This window comes from Typopeltis vanoorti, chromosome 12, assembly GCF_054136105.1.
Source record: "Typopeltis vanoorti isolate ZY-2024b chromosome 12, IOZ_Tvanoo_1.0, whole genome shotgun sequence".
Lineage (NCBI taxonomy): Eukaryota > Metazoa > Arthropoda > Arachnida > Uropygi > Thelyphonidae > Typopeltis > Typopeltis vanoorti.
This window is the reverse complement of record NC_143560.1, coordinates 41851227-41879158: the sequence shown is the minus strand read 5'-3', so window position 1 is coordinate 41879158 and position 27932 is coordinate 41851227. Positions and strand designations below refer to the sequence as shown.

The window sequence follows — 27932 nt, the reverse complement described above, 5'->3', positions numbered from 1 at the left end:
CTATGTGCAATATCGCACACGAAATTCTGATATGTGTGATATTGAACCTCACAATATGCAGAAAAGATATAGTCAATTTAGGATGATCTGAAAGAGACCATTTTTAGCACATAGTTAAGAGACAAGTTTTTCCATCTAAGTGTCAGGGCCAGTTCATTTGCTTCAACACAAAGACTGAGTAGGCAATGTCTAAAAGGCCAACATCTGAAATACTGTATCTGAAAGACAAGCAGTGCAACTGATGCACTCCAAAGAGGAGAACTCATTATCATAAATTTCAGCTATGGTGAAATTGTCAGGTGGTGGATTAGATATAAGAGATTGAGTTGTGTTAACATATTCTTAACTGTCACCTTCTCATCATGAGAGAACAGTTGTGGAGGTGGCTAACATTCTTTTTACATTCTAATATACTTTGTTCTGTTTTAATCTTTTCAATTTTTTTTTCCATTCTTCTGCCTCTGACATGCATAGGAGTAAGCTGAATGATCTCCCTGACAATTAACACATTTAACTTTCTTTGCAGAGAATCAGGCACAACTACTGCATTGGGCACAAGTGGTATTGCCACAACAAGCAGTTTGGGCATGCCCATATTTCTAACATTTAAACCATCTCAGGGGGATTAGGGATGTATAGCCTAACAGGACAGCTGAGGTGCCCTACTTTTACAGATATTGGAAGTTTAGGTGTGTCTAAAGTAACGGATGAAGTTCCTGGTTGGAACAAGGTGACCATCCTTATGTAATGAGACACACACACACACACACACACCAATACCTGTCACCCCTTGATCTTCAAGCTCTGCACATATCTCCTCATCTGGAACATTAAAGATGATCCCATTCTGGTATCACTCCTCTAGAAAAGTTTAGTGTTTTATGAGGAATGACTATAATGAGCATTTCACCCACTGCTGATGTTGCTTTCGGTCGCCAGTCCTAAACTCTTTTTGAATAAAAGGCATCACTTTCCCTATTGGCTTTCACATGTTGCATGGATGATAAGAAATACTGGCACATCTATACTGGTGTATATGCTTTTTTGTTTCAAATGATGTATCTACAGTATCAGTACTTGGTGAAAATCTGAAGATGATGAATTCATGCTCAAGGGCTTTTTTTTTTCTTTTTCCAGAGCTCCTCATCCACCAACTGAGCCAAAAGGGCACCCACTAGCCAGTAAGCAATGAATGTACTTGATAGTGGAACACCAGTTTCCCCATATGCTATACCATCACTACAACAAGCCTTGGGTCCCCATTCCCAGTGGATTAAGGAGACTTACTGCAACACCACTGATTCTTACAGAAAGCCCACTAGCTGAATGATCCTAGCTGGTCCATCCAGGACTACTCATCTTGCCAAAGCAGTGGCAAAAGTAGTGCAAAACCACCAGAATCCCCCATTTCTGGATTTCCACAAGTCACACCGCATGGTAAACATGGTAGCAGGGTCCCAGTGGTGGAGTTCTGGAAAGGAGAGTAATAAAAAAAGAGAGAGAGAGAGAGAACTCAGTAGAACTAGAGCAAAGAATAAGGAGAGAAAAGCAAAAAAAAGGGCCAATACCATCACTGGGAGGTCCTTTCCACCACAGAAAGATTCCCTGCAAAGGAGGGGCTTTAGGATGCAGGAAGAATTCAACTGATTTTTGTTCTCATACAGAAAGAAGCAATTCTCCTGGAAGAAAAAAAACTAAAGTCCAGAAGTTTGCCCAAAGAGGATAATAACATACAAAATTGAAAGGAAACTGTAAGTGTTGAAAGTTTATTTTGCACTTGGTTAGTCTATAATAAATTTAGTTTAATCCTTTATCCAAGTGTGAGCAAACAAAGTTTGCGCCTGAAATATCTTCAGGACTTAGGAAAGGTAGTGCTCCCACTGACGAGACCTCAATAAAGGTTGAAAACGGTCTGGGTAGTGGCCTTTCCCTTAATGCATAACATTATACATATCCGCAAGGAGATGTGTTTTGCATTATGGGAGATACTGAGATAGGAGTGATGATAGCTTGGTCAACCTTTGCTCTGGTGTTGCACTACCTTTCCTCAGTCCTGAAGATATTTTCAGGCGCAAACTTTGTTTGCTCACACTTGGATAAAGGATTAAACTAAATTTATTATAGAAACTGTAAACGAGGTGTTTTTCATGCTGCTTAAAGTTGGGATCTGAAGATTCTCCCACCCCCTCCCTTGATAATTTAATAGGTTAATTTAGAAAACAAGGTGTATATATGTGATGTCCTGGGATAAGAATCTCTGCAAGTTTGATTTGTAGTTTAGTTTCAGGTTTTTTTTTTTTTTTTTTTTTTTTTTTAAGTTAAGAGCTAAACTGCTTGGAATAAAGGGAGTAATTTACCAATGGGGTCAGAATGCATTTGCAAGAAGTAAAAATACTCCCTCTAACCAAAAATAAAAATGCTCTTATACAGGTAACCCTCGTATAACGCGGATGTTAGGTTCCATAGAAATGCCGCGTTATATAAATTGCATTATGCAAGACTCGGATCACATAGAAAAAGTAAGGTTAGGTTTTTTTTTTTTAAGATTATATAAACAATGACATATCCAACAAAAATATATTTTTATTTAATTAATTCATGTAAGTTAAGAAAACATAAACTATGAAACAAATACACAGTATAAAATTATAAAAAAATTATAAATTTTACGTAAACTTCATTGCATATGACGCATAAATGTTTTAGGCAAAATAAAATAAAGTGTATATTCTAATCGTCATCACTCTCTTCGAAACTAACATTTCGTAGATGTTCTTTATTTACGAGTGGCCGGACATCGTCATCAATTGAAATCTCTTGGACATCATTTGTATAATTCTCTAATTATACAAATGATCAGCTTAAGATTTATAATTCTATAAATCTTAAGCTGATTTAGTTATCAAGAAGTCAGTAATAAGACCTTGCTTACCACTAGGCTGCAATTTTTTATTAAGTTCATAATAAGGAGCTAAACAAATATTCAATTGTCACATGAATTTTCTGGAGCGCTCCACTGAAAGATCATTATCCATAAAATAACTTTCTTCCCAAGTTCAATCCTTCTGCAAATTTCTTTAAACTGAAAGCAGAACTTTCCCTGCCATTTCATTCGACGTCATCTATTAACTGCACTAGTTCCTCCTCATTTAAATCTATTTCCCCATCAATTAATTCACTAATTTCGTTTTCAGCTACATCGCCATCACTATAAAAATAAAATTTTTTACATGAAAAAAAAAAAAAAAAAAAAAAAGCATTGCATATTGTATGTAACTCACCAAAAAATAAAGTGCTCAGCTTGAGATTAACACACTTATGATTTTTAATGAGCTTCCCTGGAAGAAAATGAAGATAATTTTCAACAATAAACACTTTATAGGGTAAATGATTGACGTATGCGTGCTAAAGGGTATTTCCCCTAATATAAATTTGCTGCTTATAACTACATGCACGATACGGACAGACACAAATTTAACGAACATTTAATGAAGATAAAAATTTGATTTTTAAGTCGCGCATTGAAAAATATATCAAAAGATAATGGGTTACTACAGTTTGTAGACTGTCTTATATCGAAACCGCGTTGTACAAGTACTGCGTTCAACAAGGGATACTACAATTTGTAGACCGCGTTATATCGAAACTACATTGTACAAGTACTGCGTTCAACAAGGGATACTACAATTTGTAGACCGTGTTATATCGAAACTACATTGTATAAGTACTGCGTTATATGAGGGTTACCTGTATATGCTAATCTAGAACCTGAGGTTTGGATTAGATACATTGATATTTTCATTATTTTGCCTACATAATTGACTACATGCCTTCCTTAACTGGTTAAACAGCAGCTAATGTTATTAGCGTGTCAACTTCATAAAGCAAAGAGGCTTCCTTTTGAAATGCAGAATTCAAGATGTTCATGCATCAGTATTGCTTCCTAATATTGTTTTCCATTGTGTGCCAGATATCTTCTAAAAGTATTTATTACCATCTGTGATAGACTCAAACAGAAATCTGACCAATTAGTCAACTGAATCCAGGCTCCATCTTTTGTAACTACTGATCTCAATAAATTAGCCACCGCTATTTCTGGCCAGACCCTAATTCAAGAGGAACATCCGGTATTGTCATTAAAATGAAAGTAGCTTATGTGCTATTCTTCCTAATACAGCATATAGTTTGAAGCTTATAGAGTTCTTTTTAGAGAAACTTTCATCACCAAATTTAATTTAACCTTTTTGAGTTATTTTTAACTTAAATTTATAATGAAGAATTACAAGTTTATGATTAAGAGAGCAGATAAAGACAAGGCTGTTGTTGTAGAAAGAATATTACAATAATCTTACTCAAATATACCAAGATGACTATTTATCATCTTCTCTTTCTCTTCTGATCTTAAAGCAAGCCAGATGAATTAGACTTTATAAGCTGATAGACCATCCTTCTAGACAGAAGGACTAAGAAAAAAAAAAAAAAAAAATTAAGACTCTCCATGGATATCCCCCCCACCCCCAACACACCAGTTTTTATAGTCATCCCACGATCCACAAACCAGGTTTTTCTTTAAAACCTGGTTGACTACAATGACTAAACACTTATAAACTCTGACATCTTTACAGTTTGCTCTTTACATTCATAGGAAAATCTACCATATTAAGAACACAATCAATTTTTAAAAATAAGATCAATGGACTTTACCTGATATAGTTTCCCTATACTCTAACATAACATGAGAGGAAACTATAGATTTACTCATACAATATTTTTCTGCCCAAATCATCCAAACCTCTGATTTTGTCATATAATCTGGATATTTTACTGTTTAGGATGAATTATATCAACAAACAGAAGACACAGCTATGTGAAGTCCTATTTTCCCTATACTTGCAAATTACTGTATGGAACATTTTTTATTTCTTTTATCTGCAGTTCACACATTCACCATTATGCAGAAAAAGATTTTCAGTGGCCTATTGTCACTATAGGCATAGTGTGTAAAGGCTAAATTAGACTGAACACGAACAATTTCAGAAGTGATCCTTTGATTATTTGAAAGTAGAATTACTGTCATATCAAGCACACTACTAACAGAATTATGAAAATTTTAAGAAAATACTTCTACCGTAGAGAACTTAAGAAATGTGGAGGAGAAATGAAAGAAAATAGTTATATTTAATAAAGTATCTCTATTAGTGAAAAATTAGTGAATATATGCATAACACTAGGCTTTGAATAAAGTCAAAATAAACAAAAATCCTTTGCCTGTTCTTTCTCTCTCTTTTCAGGAAGAATCATATACAATCTCTTTATCTCTCTCCCCCCATTCACCAAGATTCTTGATAAAGATGAAGCAAAAGAAAATTTATACAAACATAAACAGATCATTACCCTGATTTGTAAAAATTTTCTTTTATCTTCTTGTTTTTCCCAAACAAATTTCCTCCATTTGTGTAACCAATGTTTTCAGTGATGAGGATGGTCGTTTTCTATAAGAGGAAAATCATGCATTGTTCGCTGGTATGAATATATCATGAATAGCATGCTATACTTCTTTGTCACTTCAGAGTGTGACAGCTTGTCAAAGATATCCATCGGCTCAAAATAATTGCTACTATAAATGAGTCAGATCACCTTTGACTCAATTACAGTAGCAGCTGGGAGAATGGTTGGTTTAAGAGTGATGTTTCTAGCTTTAAATATTTTGCAGAAGTTAACTATAGTGTTCTTCTTCGTGGCATTCTGAACTTTCATATAGTCAACAGTTTGGACTACTTCCACCGCAATAAGCTCAAGTTTGACGTCATAAAAGTTCCCAAATAATTTTGGGTAATCATTCCAATTAGTTAGAAAAAATCACCTAAGCATACACTCACAAGAAAAAGCTCATCAGTTTAGCAGGAAAACAAATATCTTCTTCTCCCTTCTACGTATTAGGCCTACTGTTACAGGGCTAACTTGAGCCCTTCTAAGTCATACCCACCCCGAGGATAAGGTGACTAGCCCTACGCCTCACATTCCAAATATTTTTATTCATTCTTATAGTACTATCATTAACATGAGCCAATTATTTATTTAAAACACACATTTTCTTTAAAATTATTATACACAGAGTTTCATACTTACCTTCTCAACAGTAACTTAGGATGGCTCTTTCCTTCAATACATCTCTCTATCAGATCAGCTAGCAAGGTTTTTAATATACTGGAAAACATTTTTTAAATCTTAATTATATATATATATATAATTATTAATTCTTACATATGATCTCTCAATTATCTTGTCATAATGAAATATCAATTTACTGATCACTTAAATGAAGGAATGGTTAATTTACCAACCTGGTTGGGCAAATGGCTGACCCAGTGCAAAATTCCCACCTTCTCCAGGTGTGGATGTCATTAATAAGTATCCAGCTGAATATCAAATGAACAAAGATGACAATTTGGGACTTAGCCAACCAAAACGTACTGCGTAGCAGACTAAAACTATAACAAGATGATGGTATACAACAATATGTATGCCACATTTCCCCGTTAAACAAGAATCCCACACTGCTTTTGTCAGAAAACCAGGATAAACATTGAAACATATTCTTGAAACAAACTAAACCACAGCAGAGCAAGAAAAGCACTACCAAATAAGAATCAATGGAAAAGAAGTGAAATAGCAGAAGATTACAAAAGTACAAAGGTTGACATAACTGGCATTACCAAAATGAAGTTAAAAAAAAAGGCAAAATAGTACTAAATAATAACTATACAATGTTATATTTGAGCAACAGTGATTAGGAAGGAAGGTGTAGCTATAACATTCAACACTAAACACGATGAAAAGCATCATGAATGGGAGCCAATTTCAAGTAGAGCAGTGAAGACATTTTGAGGTATTAGAAAAGACAGCTGACAAAGGAAAGCTGATAATTGCAAATGTTTTCTTGGACTAGCAATTTATTTACACCACATTTCTAACAAAGATGCACATAAATTCATGCATGAAGATAATACAAAGAATAAGAAATGTCCCGTAGGTCACATTATTGTTGATATTCCTATATTCACACCAGTTCAGGATTTAAGAATATCCAGCACATTTGAAATAAAGTAACTATTATTTAGTTTTCAGCAGTAAAAATCAACATCACATTTTAAACACACACACACACACACACACACACACACACACACACACACACACACACACACACACACACACACACACACACACACACATCATGGAAAGAAGTCAGGCACCACAATGTAGGGAGCAAACATCCATAACATCCACCTTACTAAGATGTAGGACTTCCTTTCACTGCAATGAACTAAAGCAATACCACAAACAGAGTTCCAAGGCCAAACCAGGAAAAACAGGACCATACCTTCACACCGGCACCTCCAAATTTCATAGTTGGAGTAATGCACTTTGGTAAGAGACATTCACCAGGCATCTGCCACACCCACCCATCAATCTGCTTGGTAGAAGGTGTAGCATGATTCATCTATAACACAGTTTTCCAAGCTTCCATGTTCCACTGTACATGCTCTTTGTACCAATGCATTTTATCCTTTGTAGCATCCTAAGGTCACATTCAGTGAGTGTGGTGGATCATCCACTGTAGGTAGCACTTGCAGTTGACTCCCTGAGCTTTCTCTCAGTAGGGTATTGCTGACTGTTGACCTGGGATGGCCCAATTTGTCAACAATTTGCCAAAGAGAATGCCTGCAACATGGCATTCTATCACAATGCCTCTTTCAAACTTCATCAGTTCCCTTCTCACAGCCATTTCACCTAGACACAGTTGTATTGACTTAAGAGAATCATGTTCCTCCAAATTATACCAGCTACAAGCATGTAACTCATGATGACATGATGCACCTTTCCTATAAGGGATGTCCACTGACTTCTTTCCAAGCTGTGTGTGTGTGTGTGTGTGTGTGTGCACGTGCACATGTAAGGAGATTAAGCAAAAATCAGAGTCAAGTAGGTTTTGGTGCCGAACTGCAGATTCAAACATAATGGGGGGGGGGGGGGGAAGAGAAAGGAAAGGTTGAAAACAAAAAGCCAGATCTTGATGATTCAGTGGCAAAATCTAAAGAAATCGTTAATTCATTTAGCCAAGCTGAATTTGGTGAAACTGAGTAAAAAAATAATCATAACTTTATCATGGACTTCAGTTATAAAGGCAATTCGTTATTGGAAAATAAGTCAGAAGACACTCAGAGAAAAATAGAAGAAAGCTATCTTTAAAAGATAGCTAAATAAAAGTCAAGGGGACTATTGTTTTGGAATTATGGCTGAAGTGACTAACTACACACAGGTTTCACTATATAAAAAAGAAGTGACCAAGAATGAGAATGTGAGATCAGTATATTACACCCGTAAATTGTGTGTGTGTGTATTCACACTCATCCTTCCATTTTGCCTGTAATGTGAAGGATGAAAAATCCACCCAACTACATTTGCAAGTTAATAACTTACTTTCAGTTGAAAAGCCTTATAAATTCTTATAGATTAGAGTTCTTCTTCTTTGAGTGCCATCTCCTACAGAAGGTTTGCAACCACCTTGGCCAATTTTGAGTGACCCTCAGCCACTCTGAACAGCCCCTCAGAGCTCATGCCAGTCCACTATCTGATGTCTACTAGTGAAGATTTTCTTCATCTTCCTTGTCTTCTTCCATTTATCTTACCTTTTATAATCAATTAAAGTATCATATATTTTTCATTACAAAGTAGGTGACCAAGATATGCAGTTTCTTCTTTTTATGGTATCTATAAGTTCACGTGATTTTTCCTGTTTGTTCCAGTACTGCTTGATTGGACATTTTTGTTGTCCACGGGATTTTTAGCATTGTGTATAACCACATCTCAAAGGCTTCCAGATCCCCCCCCAGTTGATGTTGTCTTCAAGGTCCTGCACCATACTGCAGTACAGACCATACATAGCATTTAACCTTGCATACTCAAAACTCTAAATTTAAATTGCAGTTATACAGTGTTGATTTCATCAAAAGAAAATTTTTTCTTGCCATTTCAGTTCTAAATTTTATTTTCATTTCTGGATTGCATTCTTCATTTAACCAGCATCCAAGATAATTAAATTTTGCCACTCTTTCTATTTGTTTCCTGTTTAAAGAAAGTGCTGAATTAAGAACTAGTTTCTTGATTATGAGCATGAATTTAGTTTTGGTGATATTTATTCTTAATCCCATTTTTTCACTCTCTTCCTTCACTTGTTCAAGAACTTTTTGAAGATCCTGAATACTGTCAGCCAGGAGAGCTGTGTCATTAGCATATTGGATGTTATTGATGATTTCACCATTTACATTAATTGCTCTCTTCATTTTAAGATTTTTTGAAATATGGCTTCTGAGTATATGTTAAAAAGGAGAGGTGACAGCATACATTCTTGCCTTACTCCTCGTTTGATGTTAATGTAGTCTGTAACGCACCTGAAGTATTTTCAGGACTGTGGCAACTCATGACAAAGGTAGTATAAGTTCTCATCACTTGCCTTAGTATCCCATAATGCAAAGCACATCTCCTTGCAGACATGTATAATGCTATGCATTAAGGGAAGGGTCACTACCCAGTTTTGACCTTTATTGAGGTCTCATCAGTGGGAGCAAGACCTAGAGGTGGTGATACTAAGGTGGAACCTCAATAAAGGTCGAAACTGGTTCTGGGTAGTGACCCTTCCCTTAATGCATAGAATTATACGTCTGCAAGGAGATGTGCTTTGCATTATAGGATACTAAGACAAGTGATGAGAACTTATACCACCTTTGCCACAAGTTTCCCCAGTCCTGAAAATACTTCAGGTGAAAAAACTTTGTTTGCTTACACTTGGATAAAGAATTAAACCAAATATATAATTGGTAGCATAGCCAAGTGAAAAACCTTCCATCAACTGATCATTCTATGGTCATTACAAGTTTTAGCATTTGCCTTTTTTTTTTTTAGGTAGCATGATAAAGGTAGACTGTAACCAGTCTTGAGTGATTTTGCCTGTATTGTAGATCTTATTAAATACCTTTACTAATATAGTAATATTGTCACCATCTAATAATTTTACTATTTCTGCTGATATTCTATCAGAGCCTAAGGCTTTACCATTTTTAACTGAGTTCAGTGCATATTCTACCTCTGATCTTAGAATGTATGGACTTTCCATCTGTAAGTAATTCATAAGTAATTTAATTGCCTTTTATAGTAAAATCAAAAGAGTGGTTGATGAGAGGAAGGTATATACTGCCTTTTTTTAAAATTTTTTTATAGAAAAGGCATTTGACAGGGTGCCACAAGATAAGGTGACATTAAAGTATTATAGCATATGGGTTTGTATATTAAGTTAGTAAAGTGGATTGGGATTAGCTGTCTGATAGATAACAGGGAGTTGTGTAAAGGGGAGCATTATCAAGCAGAAGGTTACAAGTCAGATCCTCAGGACTCTATATTAGGACCCATATTGTTTAATCTTCATATCAATGATACTGTCAATAGATTGCAAGGAGATATTTAGTTGTTTGCAGATGATGCAAACCTTTGAAGAGTTATTAGTAATAGTGCTGATGTGTAGATTTAGTAAGATCTGAATAAGCAGGATAGATCAGAAAATGAATGGGGGGGGGATCAATTTAATTCAACTAAATGTAGTCTTGAAGTTTTGGATACATCGATGGAAAACTGCATACTCTGTGGGAGGAACTGTACTAGAAGTGGAGAGGGCAAGGGATCTTGAGGTGATTGATGGAAATTTGAAGTTAAGAGGATATATCACAAACGTGGAGATGGTAACCCAGAGGATTGCTGCAATACCGAGAAGGACACTGACCAGCAGAGATAGAAAAGTTGTGACTGCATTGCCTTGATCAGACCACATCTGGATTATTATGCAAAGATAAATTAACCTTGGACAAGCAGATAATAAAAATTATATCAGGAGTGCAATGTCAGCTATGAGGACAGAGTGAGGACATACAAGACTGCAGAGATTGGCCAATAGGAGGAGCAGTGATATGATTGAGATATTTAACCTGTTGAGAGGTAGTTACAGGGTTGACAATGGGGAGTTCTTTCATATGGTACAACTAGAGGAAGGAGCAAGGACAAAAAGCTATCCCTGGAAGTTACAAATGAAAGTAGTGAGTGACTTAATTTATTTTTTTGCATAGAGGGTGGTTGGACTGTAGACTGCATTGTTTGATAGGGTAGTGAGAATGAATTTAAGGAATGTATGATAGTGTTTTTGCAATGGGCCTTTCATGATGAGTCTTATGACTCCATGGAGGTCCTGAATAACAATTATTATTTGACTTTCAGATCACCAATCTATGAATGGGTTTAATGTGTCAAGTGGCTTCTGATCATGTAACTAATGTTGGTTAATTGGCCCTTCAACAGTATGACCAGCATGATTTCCATCTGTGATTGAATAATTGAAGGATTAATGTAATTGGTTAAGTTGGTCTGTTTGCTTCATCTGCTTTCATTTTTTTTTTTTTGACCTGTTGAATGAATTTCTAGTATAATTTTCATTTAAAATTATGATCAGCAAAATTTATGCTAGTCAATGATGCATACTATGATGGATCCAGAAAACCATCACTAATGCTATTACACTGTTACAGGGATATGTGTGAAAGAGTGCAATTTCAATTCTGCCTCAAACTTATAATTTCAGCACCAAAAATGTTACGTTTCATAAGAAGCTGAATAAATTCTTAGTTATCTATACATATGCAGAATGATTATGAAGAAATGAGCATCTTTGTTTCAAAAACTATTAACAGAAAAAATAAACATATATATATCCAGTTTCATAATTAAGTGGCAAGACAATGTCTTAGAAAATTAAAAAAGGTTTAAAACTAACCATGAGGTTATAAGAATACAACCTTTAGCATAATGGTTGTCTTGGTACTGCTACTTAAAAGATGAGAAATTCCACAACAGCTGTTATATTCACATTTCATCAGTTTCAATCTGTTGGCTCTGACAAGCAAAAGTCCTTTGAAGGGTTTTTAAAATATCCCCTCAACACTATGGAATGTCATACTTTGTGAAAGTTTTCTTTATCTATGTTATTTATTCCCTTTCTTCTAAAATTTTATAAAAGCATTTAATGCTCTAAATATCCACTATGAAATAATGGATACTTATTATCTTTTCTTTTAAATTGACTTTGAAATCTCTTGTATATGACCTTAAATCCTAGATGTAATTTGAAACTAGATTTTTCTAACTCTTTTTATAAGAAATCCCTAGATGTCAATGATCTTTTGTCTTAGATGAATTCCATCTAAAACAAAAGATCATCGATAAGAACTTTCCAACTGAAAAGAACCAAAAGGTGTTGTTGCTATCAGCTGCACTATTGAGAGACGAGACCAGACCTTATACTCCCATTTCATGAGGTCCATGTTCATACTATACAAAAACAGCCAGAAGGCACAGAGGAAAGAAATTAAGAAAACGTTTTTACAAGATAAAATGATCTGTAAAGTTTTCTTATAAAAATTTTATATAAGCTTACAATGTTTTATGACTATGATATTTGAATAATTTTACTGAGTAACTCACTCTGTGCAGTATTCCATTCTTCCTTGAAGAGTCACCATAATTAAGGAGGCAACATTTACTCTAAAAACAGAAAGGAAATAAAATCAAAACTCAATTTATTCCTTATTTTTAAATATCAAAAGTAGAAATATAAATTATCAAAACTAATTTATTTCTATTTATTTATTAATTATTTATTAATTTATTCATAAAGCATGTTGATTCAGTTATTAGAAATTACTCAAACTAATTAAAAATGTTTTACTTAAGGTTGTGCACCAGTAAACTGATGCTATCTGAAGTTCACTTCCATTATTTTTTTAGAACTCTCATATTCAGTGGTTTCTAATCATCGATCAGCTGCTTTTCTAACCAAACTCTCAAATCCATAAGTGATTTGAGTGAATCAACATGCTTTCCCTCACTCCCAAATATTGTTTATTTATTTGAGTGTTTTTTAAAAAAACTGAAATAATGTATTGTGTACGCAGTGTGGAATTGCCCATAGCATGCAGATAGTAGATTGTGTAGAGCACCCTCCCATAATAAGACTTTGGACTGCTTAGAGATGTCATGTATTAATAACAATAATAATAATAATGTGATAATAATAAATAAAACCTCTAAAGGAGCCCAAAGCCTTATTATGAGAGGGACACTCCACATGATTTGCTATCTGCATACTATACACAAATTCATACTACCTACACAATACACTATTTTAGTTCATTAAAAAAAACTCAAATATGCAAAAAAATATTTTGGGCAAAAAATTAGCTATTGAAAAAAAAAATCCTGTCAATTCCATTATTAGAAATGATTGAAGCTAATTAAAAATGTTTTATTTTAAGGTTGTACATTGCTGTCAAAGAGTCCTGATCACCTCCCTTTAGGCACCCAGCATTTCACATCATTACAGAAAATTTATACACATTGTAAATGTGGAGGCTGTAAAGTAGGATCTTTTGTCTACTGTATATACAAGAGACAAGTTATTGCTCTCTCTCTCTCTCTCTCACACACACACACACACACACACACACACACACACACACACACACACACACACACACACACACACAGTGATAACAAGCTACAGTTATCTGATTTATGTTAGCTGTGACAATGCTTTACGACTGCTTTAGAGAAATGCTCTACTCTTCCCTTTGAAGTTCACAGTGTTCATTCTAAGCTCTTGCCTAGAATGCTTCATACCAATTAACATTAGTATAGAAGATAAAGAACAAATACCATAATGCCAGTGTGACCAAACGGTTAACATATAGACTCTCCAACCAATAGGTTGTGGATTTGAATCCTGCTGTGAGCATGGATGTTTGTAATTGTCTTCAGGTGAAAGATGAATTTCATTGCCTGGTGTGAGGCTACTGGCCTGCTTTTGGTACTGAATAAAGGTACTGTAAGGCAAAGAGACTAACTTTACAGGAGTTTTGTCCATATAAGACAATAACTGTTGGTTTATGTGATTGTAAAGAAGTTCTGTAGTCATTTTTTCCATGTTGTGATATGAAGAAAATACACTGGTGCTTGCATAGTAGTTAAGTACTTGATTTGATGTATATATTTGTGCTTTTTGTGAAATAAAGATTTTTTTTATTTAGTTAAAAGTGTTTAAAAGACTATCTTTTACTGGGTTAAATGACTTTAAAAAGAGTAATTAAGAGGTTAAGTTAGATATGAAATATCATTTTCATATTATAGACAGTGATTTCATCATATGGTCTTAAAATCCCTTGGTAATTAGAGGAAATCTGAGTTTACTTTCTCTAGATACCAGGTAGATCAGATTCTTTAACCTTCTTCCAAAAATTTCTAGTATTCTTCATTGAATTCAAATTTGTCACAAAATAAGTTCGAAAATTCTTTCATCATCATCAAATTCCTGCTATGTACCGTCAAGGGGTGTACAGGATATGATAGTACTACATGAAAAATTTACATCATTACTAACTTCCTATCAACAATTTTCCTCCAGATCAGTCTGTTACTTGTCAAGACTCCAATATTATCAGATCTTATATTTCTGTCGTCTAAGGCACGTCGTACCGCATCGATCCACCTATATCTTGGTCTTCCTCTGAGTCGTTTTACTGCCAACCTGGCAGAGAACACTTGTTTTGCTAATCTTTCCTTGCCCATTCTGTTTAAATGATCATACCACCTGAGATTAGTTCTGCTAACGCATTCCTGGATGCTGACAACAATGCCAAGTTCTTTCCTAATATCCTCGTTTTTAATATGATATTGCCATTGATGCCATCTGTTCACGCCTCTAATCTTTCACAGGATTCTCATATCTGTGGTCTCTAGTCTTTGGTCAAGGGTTTTACTTCTGCCCCAGCTCTCAGATCCATAAGTTAAAACTGGTTTGAACACTGTCTTGTATACAGCTAATTTCTCTCTTATTCCATATGAATTTATTCAATTGACTTCCTACTATACCAGCTTTATTGATTCTGTTGTCTATTTCCATATTTAATTTACTATCTTCACTAAAAATCATGCCTAAGTAGGTGAAATGTTTTACTTGTTCCACAGGTTCTCCGTTCACAATGCAGTTGACATTTTCAATGATTCTGCCTATTTTCATCGTGTTTGTCTTTTTATTGCTGACTTTATACCATATCAATTACAACAATTATTCAATTTATTATTATTATTATTATTCGACATCTCCAGGGAATCCAAAGACTCATCGAGGGAGAGTGTGCCAACAGCATCGAACGATTGGTCCCCTTCCAACTACTAACTGCGCTCAAACTTACTTAACTGAGCCATTAGTAGCAAAGGCTCTACCAATCGACCAACCTTTGCTGGCTTATTTTAGTCAAGGAATCTTGCAGACTCGTAGCTGATTTATTGATAAGTATAACATCGTCCGCATAAAGCAAAGAGCTGACATTAACATCTCCAATTTTGATATCATGTTTAATATCACTTTCCTTCATAATGTGATCCATATAGATAATGAATAACAGAGGGGGATAATGTACATCCTTGTCTCACACCAGATTTAACATTAAACCATCTTCCTGTACTTCCTTCAATTCTAACTGCTGACTTACAACTCAAATAAAGACTAAGTATTGCTTGAAATAATGCCCCATTGACACCATATAACTGTAGCGTATTGAATAGCTTCTCTCTTGGCATCTTATCATATGGCTTTTCCAGATCTACAAAACTCAAATAGAGATCTTTGTTATATTCCCATGATTTTTCCACTATCTGTCGTAAAGTGAAGATCTGATCCTGACAGACTCTATTTGGCCTGAATCCAGCTTATTTTTCACCAAGCTTTTCTTCTACAATTCTTCTCAACCATTTCTCAAGTATACTTGCATATATCTTATCAGGAACACTCAGTAGGGAAATACCTCTGTAATTCTCACATTCAGTTTTATTTCCCTTTTTATATATGGGTACTATGAGAGCTCTACTCCAATCATCGGGAATTCATCCCTCTGTCCAGGCCTTCTGAACTATGCAGTGCAGCCACTGCAAGAATTTTACACCACCATACTTCAGCATTTCTGGTCGAGTATCATCTACTCCTGCAACCTTTCCACATTTCAAGCCTTTGATGGCTTTTTCTACTTCAAGTATGGATATGTATTCCTGACTGCATGCCTGGTCAGTGTTTTTTACCACTGTGCTGTCATCACTGCTTGTTTCATTTAGCAGTTTTTCAAAGTAATTACTCCATACTTCAAGGATATCTTTTTCTCCAGTTTTCATGTCACCTTTATCATCTCTAACTCCTTTTATAGCACTCTTTCCTCCATTCCTAAGCTTCTTCAACAACCTCCAGAATATTTTGCCACCTTCTTGATATTTATTTTCTGTATTCTTGCCAAAGTCCTCCCATGACTTTTGTTTAGCTAGTTTTACACAGTGTTTAGCATTCTTGCATTTGTCTCTATATTCTCTAAGAGCACTAGCTGACTTATTTGCCAGGAACTTTTGATATGCTTTCTTCTTTTCCTTCACTGCCTCTTTAACTTCCTGTGTCCACCATGGAGTTTTGATTTTTCTATCCTTGCAGACAACCTCAACCTCGCTGGCTGAATCAATCAAGGTTTTCTTCAAGGCTTGCCACTGAATCTCTAAAGTTTGGTTCCTGTTCTCAAACTCTTTCATTTTTCTTCAATAATCTTTGTGTATTTTAGTCTACAGTTCACTTCTGAGAGCTGCTCAACTTTTATTCGCCTTAAAACTTTCTTACATGTCATTCTTTTCAATATGAAATTCAATTTTATCCTGCTCAAGACTAAATAGTGATCACTTCCAATTGCAAATCCTCTGTACATGCTGGTGTCTTGCAGAAGGGAGAAAATATCACTATCAACAATAACATAGTCAATGAGACTTTTCTTATTTCTTGCCTCTTCTCTCCATGTGAATTTGTGCACATTTTTATGTTAGAACATGGTGTTAGTAATAACCAGTCCATGTCCTGAGCAGAAATCCAACAAATATTTGCCATTATTATTAGCTTTGCTCTTTTCTCCAAATTTTCCCAATATATTTTTGTATGTCTGACAATCATTTCCTACTCTACTATTTAGATCCCCAACAAGAATCAACTTTTCATTTTGCATTATGTCAGATGCTTTCTATAAATCCTCAAAAAATTCCTCCACTTCCACCTTAGTAGAACCTTCTGTTGGACCATAGGCACAAATAAGTCTCATTGTCCATTTCCCCATTCTGATATTTGCCCACATCACTCTACTTGAGACTGCCTGCCATTCAAGAAGATTAGCCTCGCATTTAGTGTTGAATACAATGGCTACTCCTTCTTTTCCTCGATTGTCATTGCCAGAATATAACATTTTGTATTTATTGCTCAGAAAGATCTCACTAGTTTTTGTCTTTTTTGTGTTTCAGTCACCCCTATTATGTCGATCTGGTACTTATCTAATTCCTTAGCTAGCTCCATTTCTTTGCCATTCAGGCTTCTTATGTTGATAGTACTGATCTTTAACTCTGGTGATGTTGAGTTGGGGTGTTTTTTCAGATTTGTTCCAGTAGCTGACTTTTCGGTGTTCACTCTGGTTCCCTGGTGAAAACAACGGGGTCCTTGTTTAACCGGGCAATGCCCCAGCCGGCATGAAATTTTGTCATGTTGTACCATCATTTTGTAATTTGGTTTAAGCCAATAAGAATTACAATTTGGTCAGCTAAATCCCAAACTGCCAGCCCATCCTCATTCGTTCAGTATCCAGGTAGATACCAAACAGGGTGCACCACGAAAAGGTGAGGATTGGACATTAGGTCAGAAACCCTGATCAGTTCTCTGCATTCCTTTAAAGGCTATGTGGAGGTCTCCTCTCTGTTATACAGCTTTGACCCTTAAGCACCCCAGAAATTTTGAAAATTCTTTTAGGGATGGTAAACCTTCTCAATTTGAAGCCTTCATATCTATATAATAGTTGTTCTCAGATAATATACCTTAAAAGATGCAATATCCTTAGTCCACTAGTCAGAGTAGTGAAAAATATTTTATTTTTGGAAATTGGGAAGAAGAAAGGGAAAGGATAGAAAAGAACCTTAATGGTGGAAGTAGCCACACCTGAATATTATATGCTTAAATGTAATCATGCTACTCAGATAACTGAAGTGAGATAATATATGGTGGTCTACTATATTATTTTTTATGTAATAATGATAATAGCAACTTAATCTAAGAAACTGGAGTAGATTAAAATATTCATTCTTTATACTGTAATTTTTCAACTGCTATTACTCACTGCACATTTTATGATCATCATATGGGTGACCATCAGTAAACTGATGGTCACCCATCCATTAACAAACATTTCTGAGCCTAGAATTTTGTAATGTATAATTTTTTCCCTCTAAGATACATAATAAAAGTGACTGCTGATTTACAAGAGATGATAATGGGTATTTTATTCTTCATAAATCTGAAACAAAAGTTAATTGACAGTTTTTATATGTAAAGAAGGGGAGTGTATCCTGGGATTATGTTACTTTACTTAATAATTATGCTTAGTGAAAATGCAAAAACTTTTACCATGCATAGTTGCAGGGGTATGTAAAACTTTTTTTTTTTGTATAAGAAGCCATATTTTGCTATTCTGATTTTATTTCAGATCAGTTTAGTAGAAACAGCTTACCTATCCTTCATTGAGAAGTAACGATTAGATTCAAGTGTGCGGATAAACAGCAGGATGAAAGTTTTGTTTAGGATCAACTGGCCAAATAGCCTAAGTCCTTTCTCAATGTAAGGCCTCTTTACAGGATCAAGCTAAAAAATAAAAAAATAAATAATTAAAATGTTAAGGTGACAAATGAAATTGCAAATATCAATTATATTATTTATATGGTATTAAATACACATAAAATTTCCAGTTTATTTTTACAAAGGAAACCTGTGACTGCAGACAGAGGAGACAGGGATTTTGTTAATCTCTAAATTTTGTAGAATGCAAAGGATATTTTAAAACCATAATCAACTTCTACAAATTTTCAAAAATACTGAAGCCAGCTGGTCCTCCACGGGTAAATTATTTAGCCAGATGGCACTAACAAACCATCTACCAGTCTTGGAACTGAAGCCACAAAAATCAGAAAAATCTATGACTCTCACTAGCATGAGAAAAAAGCCAGGTACTGATACAGTTCAACTTTAGCAAATCTTGGAATATGTAGTTCTCTGCTGATAAGATATGCAATTTCTTGTATGTTATATTGCTCAGCCAGGCAAAAACTCTAAATGGGTCAGATCTAGAGTTTAGTTAAAATATGAGGATCAAGTTTTTTGTACTTCTCCTTTTAGTAACTCAATTACCACAGCAGTTGCAAAGTAAGTGATTTTGTTCAAATCACTTTTTTGCAATTCTTTTGACAACCAACTATTCTGTTTTGTTTCTGGATATTAAACAAGTGAAACTAGAAAGAGACACATCATAAGTAAATAATATGAACTTTAAATGTTGCATTGAAACAGTTATTTGATATTAATAAGGATAATTCTCTCTATAAGCCAGCTGTCAATAGGTGAATGGTAAAACATACCGCACTCCCAGCATTCGCAAATCTCCTTGTAAAAAAAAAAACATTTACTCCTCATACCTCTTCACTACACCTTTAATGTTACTACCAGAGATGGCCTCTAGTTCTTCCTCTCTTGATTTTGACTCTTTTATCCCCCCCCCCCAACTATGTTAATCCAATAAAATCCATTCACTAACTTAAATGACTATCATATCACCTCTTTTTCCACCTATCTGCTAAACAGCGCAATTTATATTCTCTCAACCTTTCCCCATAACCCAATATTCCAGAGTTCTGAAACTGCCTTGGTCACCCATCTCCAGACCTCCTCCATATTTTTACATCACAATGAAAACTAGTTGACCAAATCTGAGCACAACAGTCAAGCTGTTGCCTGACCAATGATTTATGCTGTGACACAACTACATTCATGTAGTACTTCTTATCATAGCAGTAATGAACAGTCTTTGCAACACCTGCAACATACCCTCTGAATTTCAGTCCAATTATCATCCCAGATTGCTGATCTCATCTACTTCCTTAAGCAGTTCCACCAATAAATTAGTCTTATATCGCTGCACTTCAAAGGTGTTGAAACCTTGCACTTAATGTTAAACGTAGAAACTCATCATTTGTCCAAGCTAAAAGTCTATTCAAATATTCCTGAAGGGAGTTAACATTGCAATGCTGCTTATATTTCTCCTTAACTTTGCATCAACATCATCAGCAAACAACTGAAAATCTCCAGTCAGTCCACATTAAACATCAACAAATAAATTAAACATCAGGGAAGAAAATCCCTGTGGCACATTAATGTTACCTTCTATTACTGGCTATCTTCTTTATTGAGATAATGCCCCATTACACCTAACTTGCTGGTATCATTCAGAAATACAGCTGCTCATCCTTAACATATCTATTATTCACCACATGATAGGTTGATTGTACATCAATCTATCATGTGGTGATCTATCAAAACACCTTTACAAAGTCCAGGATCATCACAATATAAGAATCTTACTTATCCAACACATTCATTACCTTATTATAAAAATACAAATAGACTTAAGGATTGATCTTGTTTTAGCAAACCCATGCTGATCATCATAAAGAATTCCCTGTCCATCAATTGAATTCTACATTCTATTCTTCCTAACCACCAGCTCCAAAAACTTGACCAAACTGTCACTGTACAGACTGGTCCATAATTCAAAACTTCTGTCCTAGAACTATGCACGTGAAATATTATTATTTTGTCTTCTCATTTCTTAGGAACCTTTTCCACTGCAAGACTTTCCTTAAATCAAGAAGGGTATAGCTAACTCTTTTGCATATTCAGAAAAAAACATGTTGATATATTATCCATTCCCACAGCCTTATTTTTTTTTCTCACGTATCCCTTTGTTGACAGTTATGTTTTTCTGTCTGATCCAAACCAGTATCTCATGCAACCAGTAGGAGTACTGATACTTAATAATCACATCCTGTGAGAATATTATTAAAACGAGCACTAAAGCCTTGCTACTTCCATCACATGCTGCTTAGTATCCCCCCCCCCCCCCTGCAGTTGAACTGATTGCATGTTGGCCTGTGTGTTGCATGAATATGCAATAGAATTGGTAGTGCTCCTTGCAAAGTTGTTTAATCTAAGTTTCAGCTCTGACAAGGCTCTAAGGCAGTGAAAAGAAGGCAAGCTAGTTCCATTTCATAAAAGGTGGCTCCAAAACAAAAGTAGCAAATTACAGACCAATTAATATCCCCAGGAGTGGTGGTTAAAGTATTGGAAAATTTGGTTAAAGGTAAAATCCAGCAATCAGTGGATAGGAATGACACTCTATGATAGGCAGCATGGCTTTATAAAAGGTAGGTCCAGCCTAAGTAATTTATTTGTATTTTATAATAAAGTGACAGCATATCTGGATAAAGGAAATGTTACACCATGACTTTGCAAAAGCATATGACAGAATACTGCTTGGGAAAACTATCACAAAAGTTGGAGCAAATAGATATGGATGTGAAGCTGGTAGCATGGATAGGAGGGGACAGACAGGAGTTTAAGGGTATTTCATATATACTTTTAAAAGGAGGAAATGGCAGGAACATTGCATAAATGCAGAGAGAAATGCTGGATTATTTTTCTATCCATAACAGATTATTAGGTAAAAAAAATACATTAATCAAATAAGAAAACATATATATGAAAATAACTTACTTGCAATTCCCTAAGTACAGGATGATCATCAGAATTGGGGAACAACACTTTCATAGTATATGTCCTGTAGTCTAAGAAGGGGATGCCTCCTGTTGCCACATCACTAGTTAGGTCAGTCACTTCTGTTTGAAGCTCTGCAAAAGCTGTGTTAAATTGGAAAAGATAATTTTATACAAACAGACTAGAAAAGAAGTTGCTATAGAAAAATGATAATGATAATAAAAATCACTATCAAATATATACACAAATACAGCATTTCTAGAATTAAAGCAGCAAACTTCCTTGAATGCTTTTCTGATCAATTCATAAATAGAATGAATAAAATTTAAAATATCCACTTATCCTTATAATGTTTTAACCACTTTGATATCGAAAAGCTACCAAACTACATATTCACCACCAAAACGTATGGTCAACATTAATTAAATAGCAAGACAGTGTGAATGGCAGTGAGAAAGTGATTCAAGAATTGAAAGCAGAATTGGTGAAGAGTTTAAGACAGGAGTTTAAGAGTATCCCTACGAAAGTATTTCATATATACTTTTAAAAGGAGGAAATGGCAGGAACATTGCATAAATGCAGAGAGAAATGCTGGATGAGGCAAGAGATGAAGCATGGAGAGTGAAATGAGAAATGTAGATATGCATGGACGAGTGAAAAAGAATGGAATGGAATGAAAAATGGCTATATGAAAGAGGTAAAAAAGATTCATGAGTGATACTGCCTGGAGATGAAATTTATGAGTGGTGTGGTGAATGAGAAGTGAACAAAGCTTGTTTTATTGGAGGATAGAATGAATAGCAATCGAGGCACATTGGATATGAAGGGCAAACAAGCAAAAGAGGATGGTAATGGTAGTAGGAACAAATAATTTGGTTGGGAATGAGGAAAAGATGAGAATGGATATCAGTTGGTTGTTGAGGACAGTGAAAGATAACAGCATGATAGGAAAACTAGTCAGTGTGTTGCCCAGATAACACTGATGATTTGAGACAAGCAAAGACCACAAATAGTATATCAACAGACGTGTGAGGAGAAAGCAGTGCTGTTTGTGAATGTGCTCAATGATTTTAAGGGAGAGATGGAGCTATGAGAGTAATAACTGCATTTGAGTAGTTTTGATGTGGGTCAACTTAAGAAGCTGTTGCTACAAGAGAGTTAATAACTACAGTGAATAGATGTGAGGAAATAAGAGGTGATGTGGAAAGGTGAGAGAGATTAAAAGAGTACTTAGGAATGGAGAGGTGAATATTGTGATTGAGAATAATAAAAAGGAATGCAAAACAATGACAAAAATGACAGGAGGGATTAGGATGGACAGGTAAACACTGCATGAAAAAAGGTGGATGCTTGAAGTAGAAATTAATGTGCGAGCAGACAAGAAAGGAACGGAATGGCCAGGGATGCAAGGAGAGCATAGTAATATACAGTGATACTCAGAAACAGAATTTGAAACAGAAAGAAATCACCATTCCATTTTGAGAGCAGAATAAAACTGAATATCATATTGAAACAAAATATGCAAGAAAGTTTTAAGAAGAATCAAAGTTGAGCAGGTTTCAGAGGTAAACTGTAGACTTAAGTTGTACAAATATTAGAAAAAATGTGTACGAATATTAGAAAAAAAACAGAAGGAATTGGAAAACAATAATCAAACCTAGAGATGCAGTCAGATGAACTCCAAGAGGAGAAATGTTGTCTTATCTAAGTTAGGCTGTCAAAGGTAAAGCTGGAAGAAAAGTTCCTTTTAACAAGAAATGAAACATAATTGATTTTTTTTTTTTAAAAGTAGTATTAATATCATCAGAATTCAATGGTTTGGAGATCAGAATTTAAGTAAGAAGTCAATATTGTGGAAGTGTTTGTGATTGGTGTAGTGAAAGGATTGTCAAAAGAGAAAAAGGAGTGCAGTATACTGTTATTAATGAAACTCATATTGGATTTGCAGTTAACTGGAGAAAGTCACTGATTATAGAAAGAAGAGAATGTGGGAAAGAGTAGCCTTAAGAAATATCAGAATTATCAGCCAGAAGACAGACCATATGATGGAAGCTTACTTAAGACCTTTACAACAAATCATTCCAGCTTTCTAACCACTCTAGATTCCCCAAACTTTTCACTGGCATTGATCCAAAAGTGGGCAACACAAGCATGAAGATCCCCCACCCTGCTGATTGAAAGTGGCAGATTTCATACTTGCAACTGTTTTACTTGAGAAGATTCCATACAGTTTAAAAGTTGTGTTAATGGTTTTCTCCATTACTTTAGAATGAACTGAAGTGTGTAAGATTGAAAGGTAATTAGAGAGCAAAGATTTTTCACGCTTTTTAGAAATGGATTAAACAGAGACTAATTTCCAGGCTAGGATAGAAATGATTGGAATAAGAGAAAATAAAAATAGTAGCAAAGAACAGTAATCAACTCTACAGCACAACTTCAGTACAATCAGAGAAATGTCATGAAAACCAGGATACTATTTTGGTATCCAGTTTGGTTAAGGTTTGTCTCATATCTTTCTGATAAAAAATCAAAGTGGAATTGAATGGTGTGCATTTGGATAGGTAGGAAAATGTGTATTAAGATTGTCTATAGAAGAATCAGAGGAAAGTAAGAGGCCAGAATATTGTGGGAGTTGCATTGTATCTATTTTGCCAATAGTTCTGGCAAGAAACCAGAAAGCATGATGGCCCATTTAGATTGATACAATCTTCCTGCTTTTAATCCTTTCAATATCAGGATGTACTGATACTTTGCTTGCAGCTATTTTGGACTGTGGTATAAGCAGAAAAGATATATGGAGATTCTGATGAAAGTCAATTGCAATACGACCAGTTCTTTTTTTGTACAGAAAACTTACATAAAGAACAAGAATATCAAGTATGAGAAATAAATGTTTCCATACTAATAAAAATTGCTTCCATGATATTTTCAGTCCAAATCTGGATCAAAAGACTGAAAATGATAATCCAGCTTATAAAATCAGGCATAGTAGTTGAAAAGATCATTCCACTTAACTTTCTTATAATGATAGACTTGTGAATGAGAGTAACTGCATGAAATGTTTCTTTACAGAAGGTACCAACAACAGATTGAATTACCTGAAAACATCTCCATTATGTAGAAGTCACTACTAAGGAAGCGATCTAGAGTGTTTGAAGAGCTGTTAGTTATCTGGTATTTGAGTAGGCAAACAAACAATTTGTGTGAAGATCATTGGTAATAGCAAAGGCATCAGTCTCTACCTGCTAGATCTATACAGTTGAAAAAGGAGTCAGTTGGAATTGTGAATGTTAAATCTCTAAGGAAAGAGAGACCGGACAAAATCAACATCTAAAAGAAATCAAACAAAAGTTCAGAATATTGGTGGCATTACAGAGCAAATAAAGAGGAGATTCAAGGTGAGACTAACAGTGTATCAAAGCCAACATATGTACCAATGCTAGTCAAAGAGGGTGAAATTAGGAAAATTGAAGTGAGCAGTGCTTGAAAAAAATGAAATTTGGGTGTAAGAAAAGTATGCGTGATTTTGAAGACAAGATGGAAATGAAGACTGAAGGCTGGAACAAAGACCACATATATTTGCAAAATGAATTGGAAGTCTTCAGAAGGTTTGCCTTTATCTGCATGTAATTATTTCTCTTTGCTCGGCAGTTGCAAGTTTAGTTGGAAGTAGGAAGGTTATGGAATTTACAATAATGAATTTCTTACTAAGCTGCACACATGAATTTCACTTGACTGCTCTCCAGATCTTAGTCTCAGAGTACCTACCAGGTACCAACACTTCTTCCAGGTACACTCATAAGAATAGGGAAAGCAAGATTTCATAGTTGACCTGGAAGCTTTCCACAGTGTTAACATTTAGACAAGATGGAAATGAAGACCTTCAGTCTTCATTTTCATCTTGTCTTCAAAATCACACAGTATACAATCTAGAAAAATAACCATTTTAAAGCTGTATTCTCAAAAAAGAAGAAATGTTGCATCTCTGCATGATGTCTGATGTAATTCTGAAAATGTCATTCATATGTGCTGGAAGAAATGGGATAATAAATATTGTGGAATCCAAACATTGGTTTTGGACATCAAGCTTCTAATAAGCAAAGTGATCATCAAGCAATGAAATTCATCCCTCACCTTATGGTACCTAGTACCACAATGGTTTGGTATTTCTTGTAAATTAACCATAATATGTGGATTATTAATGATTCAGTGACCTGCTAAGATTAAGGATTAGTAATTAAGAAATCAAAGCTATTTTGTATAATGCATTAATTCATTTAGACAGGAAATTTCAGATATAAAATGCTAGGAGAAGTAAGTATCTGAATAAGCTACTACTTATGTAAATAAAATTAAATCACGGTTGTCAGAAAAACATGTTGACTGATCTGAGAACATGTATGCAAAGTTGTCTAAAGATTGGCAAGATGAACTAAAGTATAAGAATTAACAGCGCTTAGTCCACTAGCATGTGTGGCGAAACTAGTTGGTTTAACTATCTATATCACAACCTACTAAAACCCAGTGTTCGATATCATTTGTAACTATAGTAATTGTTGATATATAATTTGTTTTGTGCAGCATGAAAGTAAAGTAATATCAATAACGTCATAATTATTTTTGATGTTCAGTTGTTAAATATAGCAAGAAAATAACTCAAGCACCTTGTTTTGCAACAAAAAATATTATGAATAAAATTTGGTTCTGAAAAGAACATGTCCCAAGAAAAAGAAAATATTGCATATTTAACAATAATATATCTACTGCTAGTTTTGATAATATGGGCATGTTTTGAAGCAATTTTTTTTAGTCTTATTTTACTAAAAATATAGAGGTACATGCTTACAAAGTGAAATACTTTCTTTTGTGAAGAATTTTGAAAATAAACTATTATCTGAAATATCTGTAGTCTGAATAAGCAGATAAAATCTCTCTCTTCAAAAATAGTCCTAAGTCCAAAACATTACATTGTCCAAAATGACATATTTTTTCTACACTATGAATATGAAACAGCTGCAGTGGGTATTCTTGTTTCTGATAACCATAGCTTAAGAAAACAAATGCTGTATGAAATTAAAATAAAATAAATAAACAAAAAAATGTTACAATTAACATCAGTGTCACGCTTGATAACTGATGGATGCTGGAAGTCACAAATTGATTAAATCAACATGCATGCTTCCAAAATATGAAGATTTTTTTTTTAAAAAACTACATTTAGAAGAAACTGCAATAGTCCAAAGGTATTCAAACTATGTCTCACTAATAAATGGAATAAAGAGTAACAAAAAAAAAAAAAAAAAAAAAAAAAAAAATTACCTTCTTTACACTCACTAGCCACTCTAAGCTCTAACACATCCATCTGTTCTTGCATATTTTTCAGTACACGACTACTCTCAGTTGATTTCCTCCTGTATGCAATTAAGATAATTATTACAATAACCACTAAAATACAGCCTCCCACTATGACTCCAATAATAACAGGTTTTGATAAAGTGCTATCTTGGGATGAAGGAACCTCATAGCTAAGGCTGCCGATAGAGAAAGTTAGATTGTCTCCCACTTCCACCTAAAAGGGAGGAAAAAGAAAAGAAAAAACAGTTATGCAAATACACTTAAAGGTTTATCAGCAAAAAAAAGAATTATATCTTATCTTCCTCACTGTGAAATAATTTTTTGACAACATATAATGCAAATTTCATACCACAACTTGAGGAATTTTTTTTGGATCTGGATTCCCATTAGCATCTTTTGCAGGTGGTTGAGATGTTGGAGGCCGGCAGGTGAGTTGAGAACGTGATAATGATGTTACATTACAGAAGCTGGTTCCAATCCTCACAATCACATCAGTTTCTTGTGAAGCTCGATCTAAGTTTGCACCCTGAAAATTGAGATTTACGAGGTCAAGAAATTTTCAATTATCAACTGATGCACATGCATAAAGGGAAAAAAAACAACTTTTAAATAAATGTTTAGAATATTAGAATTATTCGTTTTATTCGAATTACGACAAGGTTTCGATGACGGTCAGACGACGACCGAAACAGTCCACACCCCGTTAACCCCTGTCCCAGTTTCCACATAAGGATACCCTTCCCCTTTGTCCCCCCCC

General features: G+C 34.7%; 1 protein-coding gene across 6 annotated transcripts in view; it reads right to left on the bottom strand.

Annotated features, from left to right (window-relative positions):
• The window catches only part of LOC150100731 (plexin-A2-like), a 992258-nt gene that overhangs the window by 112139 nt on the left and 852187 nt on the right, over nt 1–27932 (bottom strand). For all 6 annotated transcript variants that reach the window (XM_090402045.1, XM_090402043.1, XM_090402046.1 and 3 more), the window contains 6 exons: nt 27525–27701; nt 27140–27389; nt 21821–21963; nt 18729–18859; nt 12586–12645; nt 6130–6207 (listed from right to left, as the gene is read on the bottom strand). In XM_090402045.1, the coding sequence (XP_090258171.1) occupies nt 6130–6207; nt 12586–12645; nt 18729–18859; nt 21821–21963; nt 27140–27389; nt 27525–27701 (839 nt within the window). The remainder of the gene's footprint in view (nt 1–6129; nt 6208–12585; nt 12646–18728; nt 18860–21820; nt 21964–27139; nt 27390–27524; nt 27702–27932) is intronic.